Source organism: Peromyscus leucopus, chromosome X (genome assembly GCF_004664715.2).
Source record: "Peromyscus leucopus breed LL Stock chromosome X, UCI_PerLeu_2.1, whole genome shotgun sequence".
Lineage (NCBI taxonomy): Eukaryota > Metazoa > Chordata > Mammalia > Rodentia > Cricetidae > Peromyscus > Peromyscus leucopus.
In genome coordinates, this window is record NC_051083.1 from 29880318 (window position 1) to 29899356 (window position 19039).

The 19039-nt window shown below is 39.6% G+C and overlaps 1 protein-coding gene across 2 annotated transcripts in view; it reads left to right on the forward strand.

The window, feature by feature from the left end:
• Bmx (BMX non-receptor tyrosine kinase) overlaps positions 1-19039 on the forward strand; it is a 56791-nt gene that overhangs the window by 21644 nt on the left and 16108 nt on the right. Inside the window, exons 7-13 of one of the 2 annotated variants that reach the window (XM_028887777.2) lie at positions 1512-1687; positions 2566-2622; positions 5472-5543; positions 6427-6480; positions 11375-11429; positions 13149-13228; positions 16962-17089. In XM_028887777.2, coding sequence (XP_028743610.1) covers positions 1512-1687; positions 2566-2622; positions 5472-5543; positions 6427-6480; positions 11375-11429; positions 13149-13228; positions 16962-17089 — 622 coding nt within the window. The remainder of the gene's footprint in view (positions 1-1511; positions 1688-2565; positions 2623-5471; positions 5544-6426; positions 6481-11374; positions 11430-13148; positions 13229-16961; positions 17090-19039) is intronic. The other variant, XM_037198958.1, reaches the window with a different exon arrangement.

Sequence of the window (19039 nt, forward strand, 5' to 3'; positions counted from 1 at the left end):
TCCCTCCCCCTCCCCATGTATGTGTGTGTGTGTGTGTGTGTGTGTGTGTGTGTGTGTGTGTGTGTGTGTGTGTGTTTGACCACAGGACTCAGTAGAGAGTTTATTTTCTGAATTGAGTGTGGGGGATGAAGGAAAACAACCCTTTGGTGAGTCTGCTCAATTGCATTTGAGGAATTTTATAATGTGTTTATCTTTGGTAAAAACCCATCTTTGAATTTATCAGCAATGAGATCCTTCATAACAAGGAGTTCTAGGATAGTAAACCTTCAATTTCAAATAAATTATATCCCTGAAACAAAAAGAGGAAAATACAATGCAAGAAAAATTCAAATTTAGAGTTCATACACACAAAATGGATTTTTAATGAAGTATAATGTACACTAAGAAAAGCACACAAATATGCTCAGCTTGTAAATTTCCAGAAACTGAACCAATCTACATAAAACACATTCAGATTAAGAAGTAGAACATCAGGAAATGCCAGGAATACTCAGGTTTCCTTTCAGTTAGTACATCAGTCAAGAGCAATTGCTAGCTAGATGTTCAACCTCATTGATTGTTTGCTTGATTTACAGACAGACAGACAGACACACACACACACACACACACACAGTCACTTGCCCTTTTTTGGGGGGGTTCAGTTTATGGGGGTCTGATTTTTAATAAGTGATTATATTTTATTCTCATTGCTTATAGAATTCTATCATATGATTATACTACTTAACTATTCTCTTATTGTTACCCCAACAAATTACCACAAGTTTAGTGGCCTGAAGCAACATGATTTATTGAGTTATTGCCTCATAGTTCTGAGGTTCAAAAGCCTAGTCAGTTGTTTCTTCTGCAGACTTTAAGGGGGAGGGGTGTTTCCTTGCCTTGCCTAGCTCCTGAAGGCCAGCATTTTCAGTGGTTTCGGGTGCCTTTCTTCTTCATCTTTGGTACCGAAGGGGCAGCAGCTTTTCTGCACTGTGCCTCTGCTCACATGCTCACATGTTCTACCTAATCTCTGACACCTCTGATTGTACCAGGTTCATCCCTCTCTCCCAGAATAATCTCCCCATCTCAAACACCTTAACTTAGTCACAGTCAACAGAGTCCCTTCCACCATGGAAAATGTTCACAGACTCTGAGTTAGGACATGAACACCTGGGGAAGTCATTTCTCAGCCCACTGCAGCAACAATGTATTTTCTATTTTGTCATCTTGAGAAGTATTTTGGTGGTTTCCAATTTTATTGAATTCCGACAATTCTACTGTGACCATTTTTTTGCACACCTTTGGGTTTCACTGCTGATATAGACACCCAGCCTCACAACATTCTGCAAAGACGTTTCCAACTGGCCAAAGCATGAGTTAACAGTTGTTCTGCATCCTTGTCAATGCTTAACACTGTCTCCCTCCCTCCTTCCTTTCCTTTCTTCCATCCTTCCTCTTTTGTGTAGGAACTGGGATATTGTGTTCATGGATCTGTGCCCCTTTTGTGATATAATAAAATCTCTTGTCCTCCAAAGCTGAAGATTCCTCGGGCAGTTCCTGTTCTTAGAATGGATGCATCATCCTCAAGTACCACTCCGCCCCAATATGACAGCCACTCAAAGAAAAGTTATGGCTCCCAGCCAGCCATCAACATACGCTATATTCCAAGGGAAGACTGCCCTGACTGGTGGCAAGTAAGAAAGCTGAAAAGGTAAAGCTAAGCAAACATTGCCCCCAAAACTTCGGACTGCACCCTCAAAGCTGGTAGTGCAGGCCTTAGCTTTACTAGGGTGGGTCTTCTTCGAAAACATTCAGTATCTGAACTAGAAGAGTGAGGAAGGTTAGGGTTAGAGAGATAGCTTAATGGTTAAGAGCACTGGCTCCTCTTCCAGAGGTCCTGAGTTCGATTCCCAGTGACCACATGCTGACTCACAACCATCTATAGAAGGATTTGATGCCTTCTTCTGGTATAAAGTCATACATGCAGATAGAGCACTCATATACATATTATATATTTATACAATTTTTGAAAAAGAGTCAGGAATGAAATGGCCCCTCTGGACCCGAGAGTATAGATTTCATTTTAGTCTATCTAATGTTCCTTATGATAGCTTCAGCATTTTCGTCTTTCCCCTTTTTGCTCCCATTTCCCTCAAATAACTGCACAATCCTAAACGAAGAATCTCTAAGACGTCTCTCTTATATAAAGGAGTGAGTTTCAGGTGGGCTTACTTAGTCCTTTCAAGTTTTCAACCCAATGATACTATCCAAATTCAGAATTGAAAGCACGTTGAAGGTGATATATAAAGTGAATATATCTTTGCCATACTTGATGTTCAATAAATGCTGAACTGAATGGTAACTGGATCATGTAGAAGGGTCAAGTGTTATTCCTTCCTCTGGTGCCTCAGACTTCAGCCGCTGTGGTCACTGTCTGTCATTCTCACAGAGTTGTCAGCTTCCCTGCAGAGGCCTGCTGATGTCTGTCTCTACACAGAGTAAATGCAAAGCATCTCTCTGACTCACTGTTTATCGCCTTTTGTGCTCTTAGTCCTTGACTCTTCTCACCCTCGTTGTTTTCACTTAAAGCAAATGCCCCACTGTACCAATGATGCAGCCACAGGGTCCTGTGGAACCTGAAAGAACGTAAGTATTATCCCATTGGATTTAAATGTCTTTAAATATAATATGTCACAGTCTCTTTCACTCTAGGGCACAACTAGTTTCCAAGTGTAGTGTCTGTACCTCATTGCTGAGGAAAGGGTTGCATTTGTCTGTCTGCTACCCAGTGCTCTTGTAGATCTGGGCTGGCAAGATGGCTCAGTGGCTGACCATCTGCGTTCAATGTGCTCACATCTGATGCTCAGGTTCAGTCCCAGATCTCACATGGTAGAAGGAGAGAATGGCTCCTCCAAGTTGTTCTCTGATCACAAACACCCACCCTGGGGAACAGCAAAGAATAGAGCTAAATAAATTGCTTTGCCTTTTTCCATGAGAATTCCTTACAGAGCACGAAGGCAAAAGGCTCTTCTCTGGGGCAACGCTGGTTGAGCAGGTGGGGAGGAGGCATTTTAGAATTTGAGGGCATTTAGAATTCTCTAGGCCTTTCTTGAAACAAAACCAGAGGAGCGTTTCCTTGCCAAAGCAGCTTGTCCCTGTGAATTGTAGTTTAGAAAAAAAAGTCTGGGTTGTGACTGCAAACAGGAAATGGGTTCTAAATTCCAGACAAAGCAACCCTGGGACTTTAGGAGAAGGTAGAGACTTCCTCGTGCTCTTACCACCCAGCGCAGAAGAGATAAAATGATGGGTGGCGAAGGACTATACAAATCTTGCTGCTCCATCGGTGTCCAGAAGAGTCACACGTTCAAGCCCTAATCACACCAACAGAGAGGAAAACAACATACTTAAAAATACGTAAAGGACAGAAGTAAAGGACAGAATGTTTGTGTATCCCCAAGAAAAGCAGAGCAAACCTAGCCAGGTTATCTCCTGATCCTGGGTTCCTGCTGTGTGGGGCCATTAAGATCAGCATTAGCAGTTGTCATTTGTTCAAGACTTTGCTCTGACAGGAGCAAAGTGTCAAAGTCAAACGGTTAAGACCTAGCTGAAACAAGTCACTGCCACTTAACATCCAATAATCATACATTTATAAATGCACTGTCAACACGACAGCAAGCACAACTGTCACCTCAAAGGGCATAAGAAAGAGTTTATTTTGGAGCCATATAGGAGTGCCCGTGGGCCCAGGAACACAAATTGAGGTCATTCCAAATTCCATGTTCTAATGACAGAGAGATTTCATGAAGTTTGTTGTTGTTGTTGTTTGTTTGTTTGTTCATTTGTTCTGTTTTTGTTGTTTGTTTGTTCTTGAGACAGGGTTTCTCTGTATAACAGCCCTGGCTGTCCTGGAACTCACTCTGTAGACCAGCCTGGTCTCAAACTCACAGAGATCCGCCTGCCTCTGCCTCCAAGAGCTGAGATTAAAGACGTGCACCACTGTGCCTGGCTCAAGAGGATGTTTAGAAATAAATAAAGCAAAGCATTTTTCAAATACATAGGTGGAAACATCAGAGAGGGGACTGTAGCAAAGGGGGGACGCCTGTGTTCCAGGCCTCAGATGTTACTCTTGATCCCACAGGTGGAGAATAAGACCAGTACCACAGTTTAAAACCAAATGTGAAGCAAGCTTTAATTAAATATTTGTCAGGTTGATGGACTCTCTGGCCAGGTCCATCTTTGAGTTCCCAGAAAACGGCCACAAGTCACACCTTGTAGGGCCTTAAAATGGCACCCCCACAGAGTCACCGTATTTCCCATCAGGCCCAATCAGGAGAAAGCATATATCCTTATATATGTCCTGCCCACTCCCTTCCTCTCCTCCCCCTTCCACCTACATCCAATCAGGAGCAAGCATACATTCTGATGTATTTCCTGCCCACATACCTCCCATCCACACTGACCAAGCACATCCAGTGCAGGTGTATATGGGTCAAACAAACTCGTTTAGGGGAGTGAAAACATAAATAGCCTCCAGCATTTAACTTTGGTTCTCACATTACCTAATGACAATTTATCTTTGAGGTTTGTGGAAGCTAGTGGTTATTAGGTGTCAAAGAAACCCGAACAAAAGGCTAACTGAGGTGCCCACTAACATATCAAAGCAGACAGCAGTTACTGGCCAGCTCTCCCAGCCTCACTCAGTACCTGTGGCTCTTCCCAACACTGCCTCCTACCCTAAAGCTCTCTCGCCCAGCTTCTCTTTCCTATATAATGCAGCCAGCAGCCATTTTGGGTAGACCTCTCTTGGTTGGTTTTTCATCTCTTTCTCTCTCTCTCTCTCTCTTTTTTTTTTTTTTTTTTTTTTTTTTTTTTTTTTTTTTTTTTTTTTTTTTTTTTTTTGGTTTTTCGAGACAGGGTTTCCCTGTGTAGCTTTGCACCTTTCCTGGAACTCAGGTGGTAGGCCAGGCTGGCCTCGAACTCACAGAGATCTGCCTGGCTCTGCCTCCCGAGTGCTGGGATTAAAGGTGTGTGCCACCACTGCCCGGCAGTTTTTCATCTCTTATCTTCCTTCCCCTCTCTCCTCTTATGGTCCAGTTTAGTCTGCCGACCACGTTCAGCCTGGACTCTTCCCTCTGCCTGCCTTCTCCCTTATATCTACAATAATAGTCTTCTCCATATTTTAGGAGTAGTCATGGCCTCCTCCTTTTATTTCATTTTTCAGCGATTTGTTAAGTAAATATATTGCAAAAGATTTGACTGTCAGTCACAAGGATATTAGGTCATATACAGAGGTAAACAAGAAATGGCTAACTCTCTAAGAGAGCTAAAGATAACCTGAGGTAGAGAAATCAAAATCAGGTTCCGGACTTCCAACTTCTCCACTCTTACTGATGTTCTAATCTGTTCTTCAGCCTTGCCGAAGCATCAGGAGAAGATATGGTTGCTTTCCAGGAGCTTTCACGTTCACCATATTAACCATAAATCCTTATTTGCAGTGAGGAAGACGTCGCCGCCAGTAACCAAGCGGAAAGAAATATTGTATATCACAACACCTCAAAGATGTCATGGTAAATCCAGTCTAGATACTACTTTATGCGAAAAATTTACTTCTGTAAATTTGCAGGGAAACTGACCAAATTTGAAATAAGTTTACAATGAGGCTTTGCATGCAAGGTAAATAAAATCCAAAAAATGTCCATATAGTTTGCCTCTGAACACATAAGTGAATCTCACTGAGGGTTTGTTGGGGAAAGTTTTCCTCACACTGATTATCCCTATGCATCACTCATTATGTATTCTGGTGTTATGGTACACTGACTCAGGCATCTCTAACAAGAGAAAAGGCAATGCAGAATAAATAATTCTTCCTTAAGGATAGCTCTACACACATCACCATCATTTAAAAACTATTATTCCATTTTATTTTTTTATTTTAATATGTAGGAGTATTTGGGCTGCATGTAAGTTCGCCACATATGTGCCGTATTCACAGAGGTCAGAAGAGGGCATTGGGTCCCTTAGAATTGGAGTTATAGATAGTTGTGAGCTGCCATGTGGGTGCTGAGAACTGAACCAAAGCCTTTGTCAAGAGCAGGGAAGTGCTCTTAACCACTCAGCCATCTCTCCAGGCACAGCCAACTTTTTAAGGGAATCTTCATGTTTCATAAGGTTGCTCTTCTGAAAGAATCTAAGCCACCTGAGTTCGTAGAAGCCTCTTTTGTTAAAGCACCATTCTCTTATTGCACTGGGCATAAGTTCAGCTTGTGAGTGACTTGCCTTTTCATTACGCTGATCCCTTCCCCAGTGCAAAGGGGAAACTTAGCAGAAACTTAGTTTTGTATATGTGCATAAAGTAAGTAAGAGTTTTGCTATTGCTGTACCAGGCACTTGAATTGTTGCTTGGTTGGCTTGTTTGGTTGGCATTCATGTTGTTTCTGGACTCTTCTTAAGGGGATTCCCTGAGTCAAGTTCATCTGAAGAAGAGGAAAATCTGGATGATTACGAGTGAGTGTTTAAAGTCTTATATGTCCTTCTAAAAGTAGAATTAGACATTTTTTATTTGATTCATTGAAGGTATTAGAACAGATTTCTCAGGCTTCTTCAGCAGGCTGTATTCATATGGTAAATTCATGTGAGGCTCTTAGCCATTTTTCTAAATGGCAAGTGCCAATGAACTCGGTTATCAATTATCAATGAAGATACTTTCCCCAGTCTGGACCATCTAAATCTGCTGCATATATTCATTAGATTTTATCACATACTCAGTGTTTTCATTCCCTAGATAAAGAATATAATGTTTATGCTCCTTATTTATTTATTCGTTGGAGCCCTCTAACCAAGGTAATGTTTGAAAGCTCTCACTGAGGCATTTGGTATGATGTGCTAATGGCACACAGCAGTACTCAACACAACAGCATTTATGTTCATAGACTCTTATTCACAGAATGACCTTATTATTTGGCATCCAAGTTGAGATCCCTAACAGAGAGACAAATTCCAATAGACAATGGCATAAATTAATCTGTTCTGGGAAAATGAGAATGGGCGGTCACCCTAATAGTGTCCTTGGGAAGCCTAAGGACTATTAAGCTTCTTTCAAAATTCAGTGTCATTTTCTGTCATTCTATAAATGTTGACATTATTGTCTCCTAGACTTAGAGATTTGCATTAAAGAAAGATGAAAATAATATAGCATATTGTATTTTACAGACACTCAATATTCAAAGGGCTTCAGAGAGTTTTAGAATTCATATGGACACTAGGATTCTGCATACCTATGTTCTCTTTTGAGTGACTGCTATTATTGATTTATTGGTTACACATGAAGTGAGAGCTTTTACAACGGACCTGCACGTATCCTCTTCTCCTTTTACCTATAATCCACCCTAGTTCTAAGCATATCTGTCACATTAGGGAAGATGTGGTATATCCTCCATTCTTTTGTAGTGCTATTTCTTTTCTCCATTATAGCCTTCTGTTAATAGTTAACTTTAACTATCAACTTGATGGAAACCAAAAGTCAGATGGGAAGAGAGAATGTCAGTCAAAGAATTGCCACCATCCAAGTGGCCTGTGGGCGTGTCTATGGGGCATTTTCTTGATTGATGATTGATAAGTGGGAGGGTCCATTCCAGCCCACTGTGGATAGTGCCACCCCTAAGCAAGTGGTTCTGAGTGCTGTAAGAAAGCAGGAAGCCGTGGAAAGCAAGCCAGTAAGCAGCGTTCCTCTGGGATTTCTGTTCCAATTCCTGTCTCCAAGAGGGGGGCAAATATTGAAATTGTCAAGGTTTACACATTGTGGAAACCACCATGAAAATCTCATCTTACAGAAATCAAAGATCTCTGAAAGGGAACTCAAGACTTACAGGGCTGTGTGACCCCACATCTTACTTGACACCCTTACTTCCTGTACTGTCGGCGCCACTGTCACTGGATCATTTGTCTTACAGTCATAATTGCATGAGCAATTCTACTTCATTCAAATAAAGACGGGAGCACTCGGATGTAGATGGCAAATCATGTCAGGACTAGAGCTGGGCCCCTGCTGTTCTGACACGGAATATGAAATTTTAAAAATTAGGCAGAGCCGGGATCCAGCAAAATAATGGCGGCAGGTAACAAGTTTATTCAGGTGAAGGTTTAGGAAGGGGTGTGTTCTTGTTTGCTTTCGGTTGTTGTGATGAAACACTGAGCAAAGCAACTTAAGGGAGGAAAGGGTTTAGTCGGCTTATGCCTACAGGTAACCTTCTGTCACTGCGGGAAATCAGGGCAGGAGCTTGAGCAGGAGTATGAAGGCAGGACTGCTCGTAGGACTGCTCGCTACTCCATGCAGCATTATTACCCCCACCAGGGAACTCTCTTACAGCCAAGGAAGCGCAGCAGAAACCATGGGGAAATGCTGCTAGGTGGCTTGCTCACAGGCTCCTGCTTGGCTAGCTTTCTCATACAGCCCAGGACCACCTGACCAGGAAATGGTGCCACTCTTCCTATATCAATGAATAACTAGGACAATTCTCATATATATGTCCACAGGACCGTCTGATCTGAGCAATCATTCAATCGAGACATTTTCTCAGGTGACTCTAGGCTATGCTAAGGCTAACTAGGACAATGCAGTATATATACCATCTCACCTTTCATGTCCAAGTCCATGTGTTTCTTCCTGATCCTTTCTTTCTTCTATCTACCCATAGGTATATAGGCCAGATCAAGGCTTTTAAAACTTTTCTGCTCACAGTCTTTTTTTAACCAGAGAAAGTTTTGTGATCCCCCAGGTATATAGAAAGTTATAAAATAAGTATAGAAATCAAACTTTTACTGACAATAAATCATAAAGAATTTTATTTTAAAACCATTCATAAACATATGTATATATATGCCATTTATTAATGATGAAAGCAAATTTGCTTGTTTATATTACATAAAGGATTAGGCCTTTGCTGAATATCAGATAGTGAAGGAAGAACATCTTCAACGTTTTATGAAGTTGATTGGGTTTTTTTAAAAAATATTTTTGTATTATCTTATTTATGTGTATGGGTGCTTTACCTGCATGTATGTGCACCACTTACATGCCTGGTGCCTACAGAAGTGGAAAGTCTGCTCTAATGCTAAACCAAAATCCACTGAATAATTTTTAAAATGAAATTCCAGTAAACAGCTCAAATGGCAATTGTTAGTATGAAACACTCCAATAAAATACAATGCAAATATATACCAGTTTGGGCTGGAGAAATGGCTCATCAGTTGATAGCACTGGCTGTCCTGAGTTCAATTCCCAGCAATCACTTGGTGGCTCACAACCATCTATAATGGGATCAAATGCCCTCTTCTGGCATGCAGGTATCCATGCAGAGCACTCATACATAAACTATAAATAAATAAAATTTAAAGGTAATATATTTATATTATCTTTAAATTTTATATATATATATACCCATTTGATACTTACATGCTGAAAAATAATGGTAGGAAAAGATTAAATCTTTGTTTTCAGTAATTAAACCATTATGTTTCCATGAGAAAAGAAAACTTTGCATGTATAGTACAAACACAGTAAGTAGCCTTGACTCTGGGCTGGGCTGTTTCAGACAGCATTTATTGGTAGTGTGTGTGATGAGATGCCCATTGCAAAGTGCATATATTATGTGTTCAGAAGCAGGCTGCAGTGAAACTGTATGATGCAACACAGGTGAGCACTGCCAGAAATACCTGATTTATTACATGTTTAGTTTCAAATTAAATTTTGGTTGCTACACTTTCAGGCTTTTACTACCACCATTTTTGTGAACCTTCACATCAGTTATTCTGTCCTACATGAGGGTCCCAATCCATGTTTTAAGAAGCTGCATTCTGTATCATGTTTTCTAGATGGCCTTTTGATTAGCTGTTACTATATTGAAATGTGAGTTTAAAAAACGTCATTAATACCTCAAGTATTAATTATACAATATGTATAAAGGTAGAGTTTAAAAAGGCTGTTCAAGATCAGCTCTGTGACAGCCGATCTTGGTTGTCAACTTGACACACCTGGGACGATAGAGCCTCATCTGAGAAATTGCCCTCCGGCTGGCATTTTCTTAATTGCTAATTGAAGTGGAGGGCCAGTCCACTGTCGACTGCACCGTCTCTAGGCAACGGGCCTAAGTTGTATAGGAAAGCTAGCTGAGAAGCCAGCAGAGGCTAGCCAGGAAGCGGTGCTCCTTCCTCCACTGGCTTTTGCTCCAAGCTTCTGCCTAGAGTTCCTACACTGGTTTCCCTCAATGAGGGACTGCAACCTGAAAGCTGAAATAAACCATTTCCTCCCCAACTTGCTTTTGGTCATCACATTTCTCACAGCAAATCAGGAGAGATAAAAATTCCAATTTTATAGATGGAAAAGTCTATGGTGAAAAAGGCTAAGAGCCTTGTTCAAAGTCAACTACATGTGAGGTAGTTCTTTCTAGAACTCAGATCTCCAAATTGACTTGCCTGAGAATCTTCCCACTTTATTGAACTGAGCAGCTGCTGTTATTCCTTTCTCCACCAATGTAGATACCATACAGAATACCCATTCATTTGGGAAGACACCTTTGGCCTTGCTTTCCTCCCACAAGCCTTCACGCCCACCTGCACTCTTCTTCTGCACTTCCTTCCTCTCCAGGTGTTACCTTCTAGTCAGTTCTTCCTGCTCCCCAAACCCATGCCCCATTGTTCCCATACCCTACTTATTCCCCTACGTGACATTTTAGCCCAAGCTAGAGGGCCACAGACATAGCTAACCTCACATGAGACACAATTTTTTTTTATTGAGCTTCACATACAAAGTAAGACATGATGTTCTTGGCTCATTACTTAAAAGAGCAAAGTTTTTTTTTTTTTTTTTTTTTTTTTTTTTAAGGAAAAGAATTCTACTTGGCTTTCCCACATATCTTTGCCTCCTGTCTGGATATCATCTTAGATGTTTATCTCTTCCTGCTCTAAAGAAAAAAAAATAAAAGCATTTGCTTTGAAAATAGTTGATATAAAATGTGCTCCTACCGGGTTATTAAAATAAAATGATGGGGCTGAAAGACAAGAGTGTTTATCCTTAGCCACCCTGACTTTCCCATTGGATCGTCATTGGTCTAATCTCTGGTCCTCATTCAAAATGTGAAACATAGGCTAACTTAGAAGTCACCTAGAAGGACTCTAGCAGCCTCCTCACAACTTGATATAATGCAGGCTTGACCCCAGAAGTAGACTGGGCGATGGAGATTAAGAAGCTGGGTTTTGAAACTATCCTCAGGTAATGCTGTCCAATAATTAGATTTGAAAATCCATGATATAGGCCGATGCCTCATTTTGCAGACTCAGAATTTGAGGGACAAGTGGTATAATTGAAAAATTAGCAATTCTCAAATCCACAATTCTTTCGCAGCTGGTTTGCTGGGAATATTTCCAGGTCACAATCCGAGCAGTTACTGAGACAAAAGGTAAACTTCCTTTCCTCACCTCAAAGAATCTATCTCTCTCTCTCTCCTCTCTCTCTCTCTTCTTCTCTCTCTCTCTCTCTCTCTCTCTCTCTGTGTGTGTGTGTGTGTGTGTGTGTGTGTGTGTGTGTGTGTGTGTGTTTGCATGTAAGCATGCATTCCTACCCCTAGACTACACCTTCAACCCAAGAATATCTATCTGTGACTGGGCTCAGGGGTGAATGCATTTCTCTGAGAAACACTATCTAGTTAATGTTTCAACTCATCAGGACATTGGTTGTCCACCCTTTGAGTTACATGACTCATCCCAAACTCAAGATGGGAGGAGATAGCACAGAATCACAAATAGGAGAGGTGATTCTATTTTTGGGACTGGGGATGGAACCCATATGCTAGCATATGCCAGGCATGCTGTCTTAGTTACTTTTGCTGGCTGTAAAGAGACACCATGACCAAGGCAACTAATATAAGAGTTTATTGGGGTCTTGCTTACAGTTTCAGAGGGTTAATCCATGACTATCTTGGTGGAGAAGATGGCAGCAGTCAGGCAGGCATGATGCTGGAGCAGTTGCTGAGCGCTTACATGTTAAGACAACAACCATGAGACCGAGAGCCAACTGGAATGGTGTAGACTTTTGAAACCTGAACTCCCCACCCCAGTGACGCTCCTCCTCCAACAAGGCCACACCTCCTCATCCTTCCCAAACAATCCTCCACCTGGGGACTAAGCATTCGAATATATGAGCCTATGGGACCATACTCATGCAAACCAATACACATACTCTCTACTATTGAGCTATACACCCTAAGCCCAAGAAAAATGGCTTAATGTGGATTATCAATGTAATTATTTTCCTCAGCTGTTTTTCACTGCTCATTAGAACCTAAACCAGAGCATATCAAATGTGATATGGAATTAATTTATTTGATTTTATTTGTAATTGGTATGAGCTTACCTATATTAAATTCTTTTGATCTATGAAATAGATACTATGGTACAATTCAATCTAATTAAACACTATATACACAAATTACATTTTGAGAGAGGTGCTCAACAAAATGTGATAGATTACTTGGCAAGTTGTTATATCCACAGTTTATCATGCTCTTTATGAACCTGGCCCTGGTTAAAATTGGAATAAATTCTTGCAAAAGACAAATAAAGGGTACAACCTTAACAAAATATTATTCATTGCTAATTTTCTCACACAGTTCCAGAACATGATTATAGTGGGATGTGTGTGTGTGTGTGTGTGTGTGTGTGTGTGTGTGTGTGTGTGTGTTCTCCCAAATTTTATTTCTCAAACAGGGAAACATTAAGCTTCCATAAGTATAAAATGAAACAAAAATTTTAGAGAGTTGCAAATTATCTAGAGAAGAAGGGTTCACATAGGATGGATGGATCTAGAAAGATACTGACTTGGGTGAGGGTAAAACTCAGTGGTAGAACACTTGCTTATTAGCAAAGGTAGGGCCCTGGGTTCTATCTCCAGCACCAAAAAAGGAAAATGGAAGAAGACAGGAAGGGAGGGGGAAGGGGAAGAGGAGGAGAGAATTAAGTGAGAAAAGGAAGCAGGCTAAGCTGTGGGATGACCCTTCTGTGCCAACTGTTGGGTAACCTGTTCCTTTGGTGGCATTTAAAGTGGATCTAAAAATACTTTTTCCTTACTGCCTACATGAAAATCATTTTCAAAAGTAATGAAAATTATTTCTCCTTTTCAGGGCAAAGAAGGAGCATTTATGGTTAGAAATTCCAGCCAGATGGGAATGTACACAGTGTCCTTATTTAGTAAGGCTGTGAAGTAAGTCCAATGTAGATTTATTTCTTTTCTCCTCTTTGGGACTGTTGTTTGAAAACGATGACAACTTAGTTATATTTTGAGATGTGACACCACTCTTGAACTCTGGAATTTGGGATCAAAGTATTTGTGTTGGATATAGCCATTAGCCATTGCCTTCTTACCCTCTATTTTCAAAAGGCTATGCTCCGAGTGACCCCCTCCCGTCCACTCCAGACAGTGACAGAGTGTTGTGAACATAACACTCCTCCATAAACATGTACTGAAAGAGTCCCTTGGAGTCAGGCCCGAGCAGAAAGAGAACGATAGAACACAGCAGCAGCACTTCTAAGTCAAAACTAAACCTGTCTGCTGAGCTGAGAAGCTTGCCCCAGTGTCCAGGTCTCAGTAAGTCTTTCCCATGGGGTTCAGTCAAGGGAGCTGTGTTCTCTGAGTAGCTTCCGCCTGACTGCTGCCCTTTGCAGGTAAGAGTTCTAGTTCAAAGTCAAACTTCTCTTCCCATTTCAAGCATTTATTGTGTTGAGCAAGTTTCTTAACCGCTCTGGGCCTGAACTTCCTCATTTGAAAGGGATTCATAATAATGACCTTTAATGCATTCAAAGCAACAAGGCGTTGTTAAATAAAACTGCAACAGTTACTGCAAGTTAGGCCTGTGACCAATTACACATGATTAAAATTTCTTCCGACATTCACATCCACAGTCCTTATCCAAAGATTCTGTCTCCATCAAACAGGAAGCCACAGTATTTAACTTCGCCAACCTAATGACTTTGAGGTGGCCACATATAAACTAAAAGCCTTCATTAAAGTGGTACAATTTTGTATAGCTTAGTTAGTATCCATGGTTCAATGAATTTGAATTGCCATGCAAGGGCTTGCACTATAATTACTAGCTACTTGAATGTCCTTTATGTAATGTTTTAACAATGCTAGTAAATCAAAATGGGTTTACGTTTTTTTAAAAAAAAAAAAATGATTTTTATATTCTAGGAATGAAATCATTTAATATGCATATTAGATTAGGATACTGTCCGGCACATAGTAACACCCAGTTCAGGAGCAGTTAGTGCTCACGGTGTTGCTGCAAGAGTCCTTCAGCCTGACACTTAGGTGTGGAAGACTTTTGAGAGTCTCCATCACAGTCATCATCATCAGAAGCCCCCTCCAGAAGCTGGTCTTCTTGAGACAGAGCCTTACCATGTAGCCTCCAACTCTTGAGCCTTCCACCTTTGTCTCCCCAGGGCTGGGATTACAGGCACGTACCTTCCAGAGTTTTATAAATCACTTTCCCATGGGCTAGTGCCTCTTTTATTCCTTGCAAAGCCCCTCCAGAGGAAACAGGAAAACTGTTTTTATTTGTCCCCTTAACAGGTGAGGAGACTGGGGCTCAAAGGGAGCTCTTAAAGACCAGTTCGTGAAACTGAATAAGTGACCAATCTGAAGCTAGGCCACCAACAAACAACGAAGCCATGTTTCTTTATGTCTGTGAAACCCTCAGTGTTGTGGGGATGGGGGCCAGACCAATGCTTAATTGATTCGGACCATTTGAAAGAAATATTTCTTAACAGCTATACTGAATGACTTGTGTAGACATGTGCCCCATCCCACAGAGTATTTGTAATAATTAGATGATATGCAGGTATTTTATTTTGAGATTTCTTTTACAGAATATCTACTTCCAACTAGAAACAATGGGGTATATCTTGAATGGCCATACCACATTTGCCAGTACCAGAATCCATGGATCTAATAAGCACATACACTAGATTTTACATGGTCACTGACTGAAACAAATCCAGTAACTGAGAACATTCTGTTCACTGAATGTCAAAACAGCTGTGGCCCTCTGGATAGAGCCAAGTGCAATATCACATCTTCCCTTTTGAGCTTCATCACCCCAGATACGTGTTTGAAGCCGATCCAGTAGAAAAGTATCAAATAGATAAGGAATTAAAAGAAAGCCATAGCCTTTAAAAATTTTTTTGAGGCAATAACTTAATTACATTTCTCCCTCAGTCCATGATCTCCTTCAAATTCATGACCTCTTTTTTCATCGATTGTTATTGCATGCATTCTGCATTTGTATATGCATATATATTCATAACTAGAACCTATTGAGTCCATATAATGTTACTTGTAGGTATGCTTCCAGGGTTGACCATTTGGCATTGGACAACCAATTGTTGTGCTCTTCCCTGGGGAGAAGCACCTCTCCTGCTCACAGCTCTCCTCGGTTTCCTGGAGTTCTTTGTGTAGGATTGAGGGCGCATGGCCTTTCCCCATCCAGTCTGCCACGTTCACTGATGTCATTCTTGTTCAGCTCATGTTTGGACAGCCATGTTTGTGAGACTTTATGTGTATAGCCCCTGGCTTTCCTAGGAGACATCATCTCACAGCAAACTCCCTGATCATTTGGCTCTTGCAAACTTTAGATCCCCTCTTCCAGTTTTCCCTGAGCCTTACCTTAGATGCAGTATTTTTTTTTTTTTTTGTAGATATATCTGTTTGGACTGGGAAAGCAAAACTCTTTTATGAAATGTCATCAGCTTATACTGACACCAAAAACAGATCAGCCATTTGCAACAAAGGGAAATACCGTTTCTTCTTTGTTTTGTCTAGGCAAGCACTCTACCACTGAGCTAAATCCCCAACCCCTCTTCTTTGTTTTTAAATTGCATTTTTTTTAACTTGGTTAGTATTACAATAAGAACAATTCATTAACTGATAAACTTGTTCTTGTGTGGCAAGTATAATTCATGTACACACACACACCACAATCTCATCCAATCTTTATAAAAACCAGAGGAGGTAGCAATTGAGTGTTAGAACTGGACTCTAAAATCTAAGATAGGCATATTATTCCTGATTAGCCCGAACTGGTGTGCATGAACACATCCCAGTATTCTAGAACTGGGGGAAAAGAAGAAAACATTTTATGTGGAAAGCATGGGTAATGTAGTTATTGGATCATAGCATAGCCCAGCACATAGCAAACACCTGGTAGACCGGTGCTAACAATAGTATTGTTGCTGCTGGGAAAGAAGAGGTCTAGACTGAGGAATTTACATATGCTCCTGTGCTTTTCTTCCTGCATGCCCTAGGAGCTCTAGGGTGATAATACACACAACCTAATCACCTTTGCCCACACGGCTTTCTCCCCATTATTACGTAATAGAGTATGTTCTCGAATAATTCGAAAGAACTTCAAGGCTCTTAGCCATCAAAGACAGATTCTGTAGAATCTATTTTTATAGTTACTAAGGGAGAAAGAAACAGTACATGAAATTATTTTTCCAAAAAATATTGCTATTATTATTATTATTATTATTATTATTATTATTATTAAGCTGTGCTGGTAGATATTCATGTGTAGAAATTAGAGAAAAATTTATAAAAGTCAGTTCTCTCATTCTACCATGTAGAATTGAACTCAGGTTATCATGGTTGGCTGTGGGTACCTTTATTGTCTGAACCATGTTACTAGCACCTAAAGTTGAAATTATATTGAGCATGAATTTTGTCTACGCACAAAGAACACACTAAATTCAGAGAGGATCCCTCTTCCATAATTACTGGTTGTCGTAGATGCTTTCAGAGAAACATGTTGTCATCTGAGTAATTATCCCTGTCTTCCAACTCCAAAATTTGTAAATAGATTCAAAATAATTATTCACTCATTATTTCATCAAAATTTTATTGTTTAGAGCATTCTAACATTGTCTTTCTCCCTTACTAGTGATAAAAAAGGAACTGTCAAACATTACCATGTGCATACTAATGCTGAAAATAAATTATACCTGGCCGAAAACTACTGCTTTGATTCCATTCCAAAGCTCATTCACTATCACCAACACAATTCAGCAGGTAACTTATTTCAGGTTTTCTTTTGTGGGCCTTCACAGGTAAATGTCAATTTGCTTGGATACCACTAATCCTCTTAATTATTAATTAATAATTAGTTAATAAAATTAAATATTAATTAATATTCTTGATTAATAGTATACCAAGAAATGAGGGGAAAATGCTATCAATCTTTGTTATAATTTGTAGTTCACACCTCCTCAAGTATAATATAGTACACTCTATAAAACTAAAAGGAATAAAGTTGGATAAGTTGAGCAACTTAAAAGAAAAATTCTTTTTTTAAAGATTTTACCTGTTTTTAATTATGTGTGTGTTGTGCATATGAGTGCAGTGCCCAGAGAGGCCAGAAGAGGGCATCAGATCCCATAGAGCTGCAGTTAGAGATGGTTGTGAACCACCTGTTGTGGGTACTGGGAACCAAACTCAGGCCCCCTGGAAGAGCAGTATAATGCTCTTAATCACTGGACCATCTCTCTAAACCCAAAAGGAAAACTGTTTTTGTTTTTTGTTTTTCCAGACAGGGTTCTCATATGCACAGGCTGTCCTGGAACTCACTCTGTAGCCCAGGCTGGCCTCAAATTCAGAGATCCCCCTGCTTTTGCCTGTAGATTAAAGGCGTGCACCACCACCATCTGGAAAATTGTTTTAATAAAACTTTATTTCTAGATTTTTTTCCTTGCCCATAAAAGCAAGTTGATTATAAAATTTAAATATTAGGGAAATGTGTGTCATTGGATGGGTAACCTCTCAGTACAGGATGGTGTCAATGACGTTTATATATGGATACTAGTATTCATTATATAAAAATTACATATTCAAAAACATACTTTACAGAGATGAGATCATTATTCACATACTATTCAATTCATTTTCCTTACTAACCCTGGCTTAGAGGACTTTCCATGCAAATATTCATGTCTTACCTTGATGTCTTTAACAGCTACATAGAATTCTATTACATTTTGCAGTAGCACTCTGGTGATTAGCAGTGGATTATGTGTGATATTTTTACACTTTAATGGATATTTTATTGCATAGCACTGCACACATAGCTCTGTACATTTGCTTGAATGATTCTATTGCTAGTTTCTAAGACAAAGACTATGAACATTTAAAAATTAGAAATTGTTATTACAGCAGTAGTTGAACATATACATATTTCAAAAGGTGTTTATTTCTAATTTATTTATTTTTAATTAAAATATTTTATCACAAAGACATTACATTTCTAATAAAAATCATAAGATGCAAAATACATTTAAAATAATTGTAATTTCTCTTACCTAGAAGTCATATGTATGTATTTTTATATATGTACAAATATTCATATATTTCTATATGCTTTTGCAAAATAAAAACTTATGCTATATATGCTGGTATTTATTTCTACTGATTAAAGGGATGGTATTGAAAACATTTGGTGAACACTCCTAAAAAGAAAACAAATACCTAAACAGTAAGGAAGGAAAAATACATGTGGTAGCTCCGATCAGGAAACATCCTATGCTTAAAGCAATAATCATTTACTCTTTAGAGTGATTTCCTTCAAGACACTATAAGCTTGATGGTTTTAACCCAACTTTACCACAGCTATATGTTGATGAAAATGGCTTGAGCATTTAACATAATTTAGAAATAGATTTAATTTTAAGATTGCTTGTTTTATATGTAAATATATGTTTACTATTTGAGTTTTTGTCAGATTTCTGTGCTATTTATATGCATATGTAAATGTAGAACTGGAAAAGACAGTTAAATATGAATGATAAAAAAAATTTATGTAAAATATTCCATCTAGCAATTAATCCCTATGGAATTTCACACAAAGGAACTGACTCTTTTAGATTTTGTTTTGCATTAAGTGAATTTGCAAGGACTCGATGAAAACACTCAGCGTTGGTTCTCATTCTGCATCACAACACCCCAAGCCCCCCATTTTCAGTTTATTGA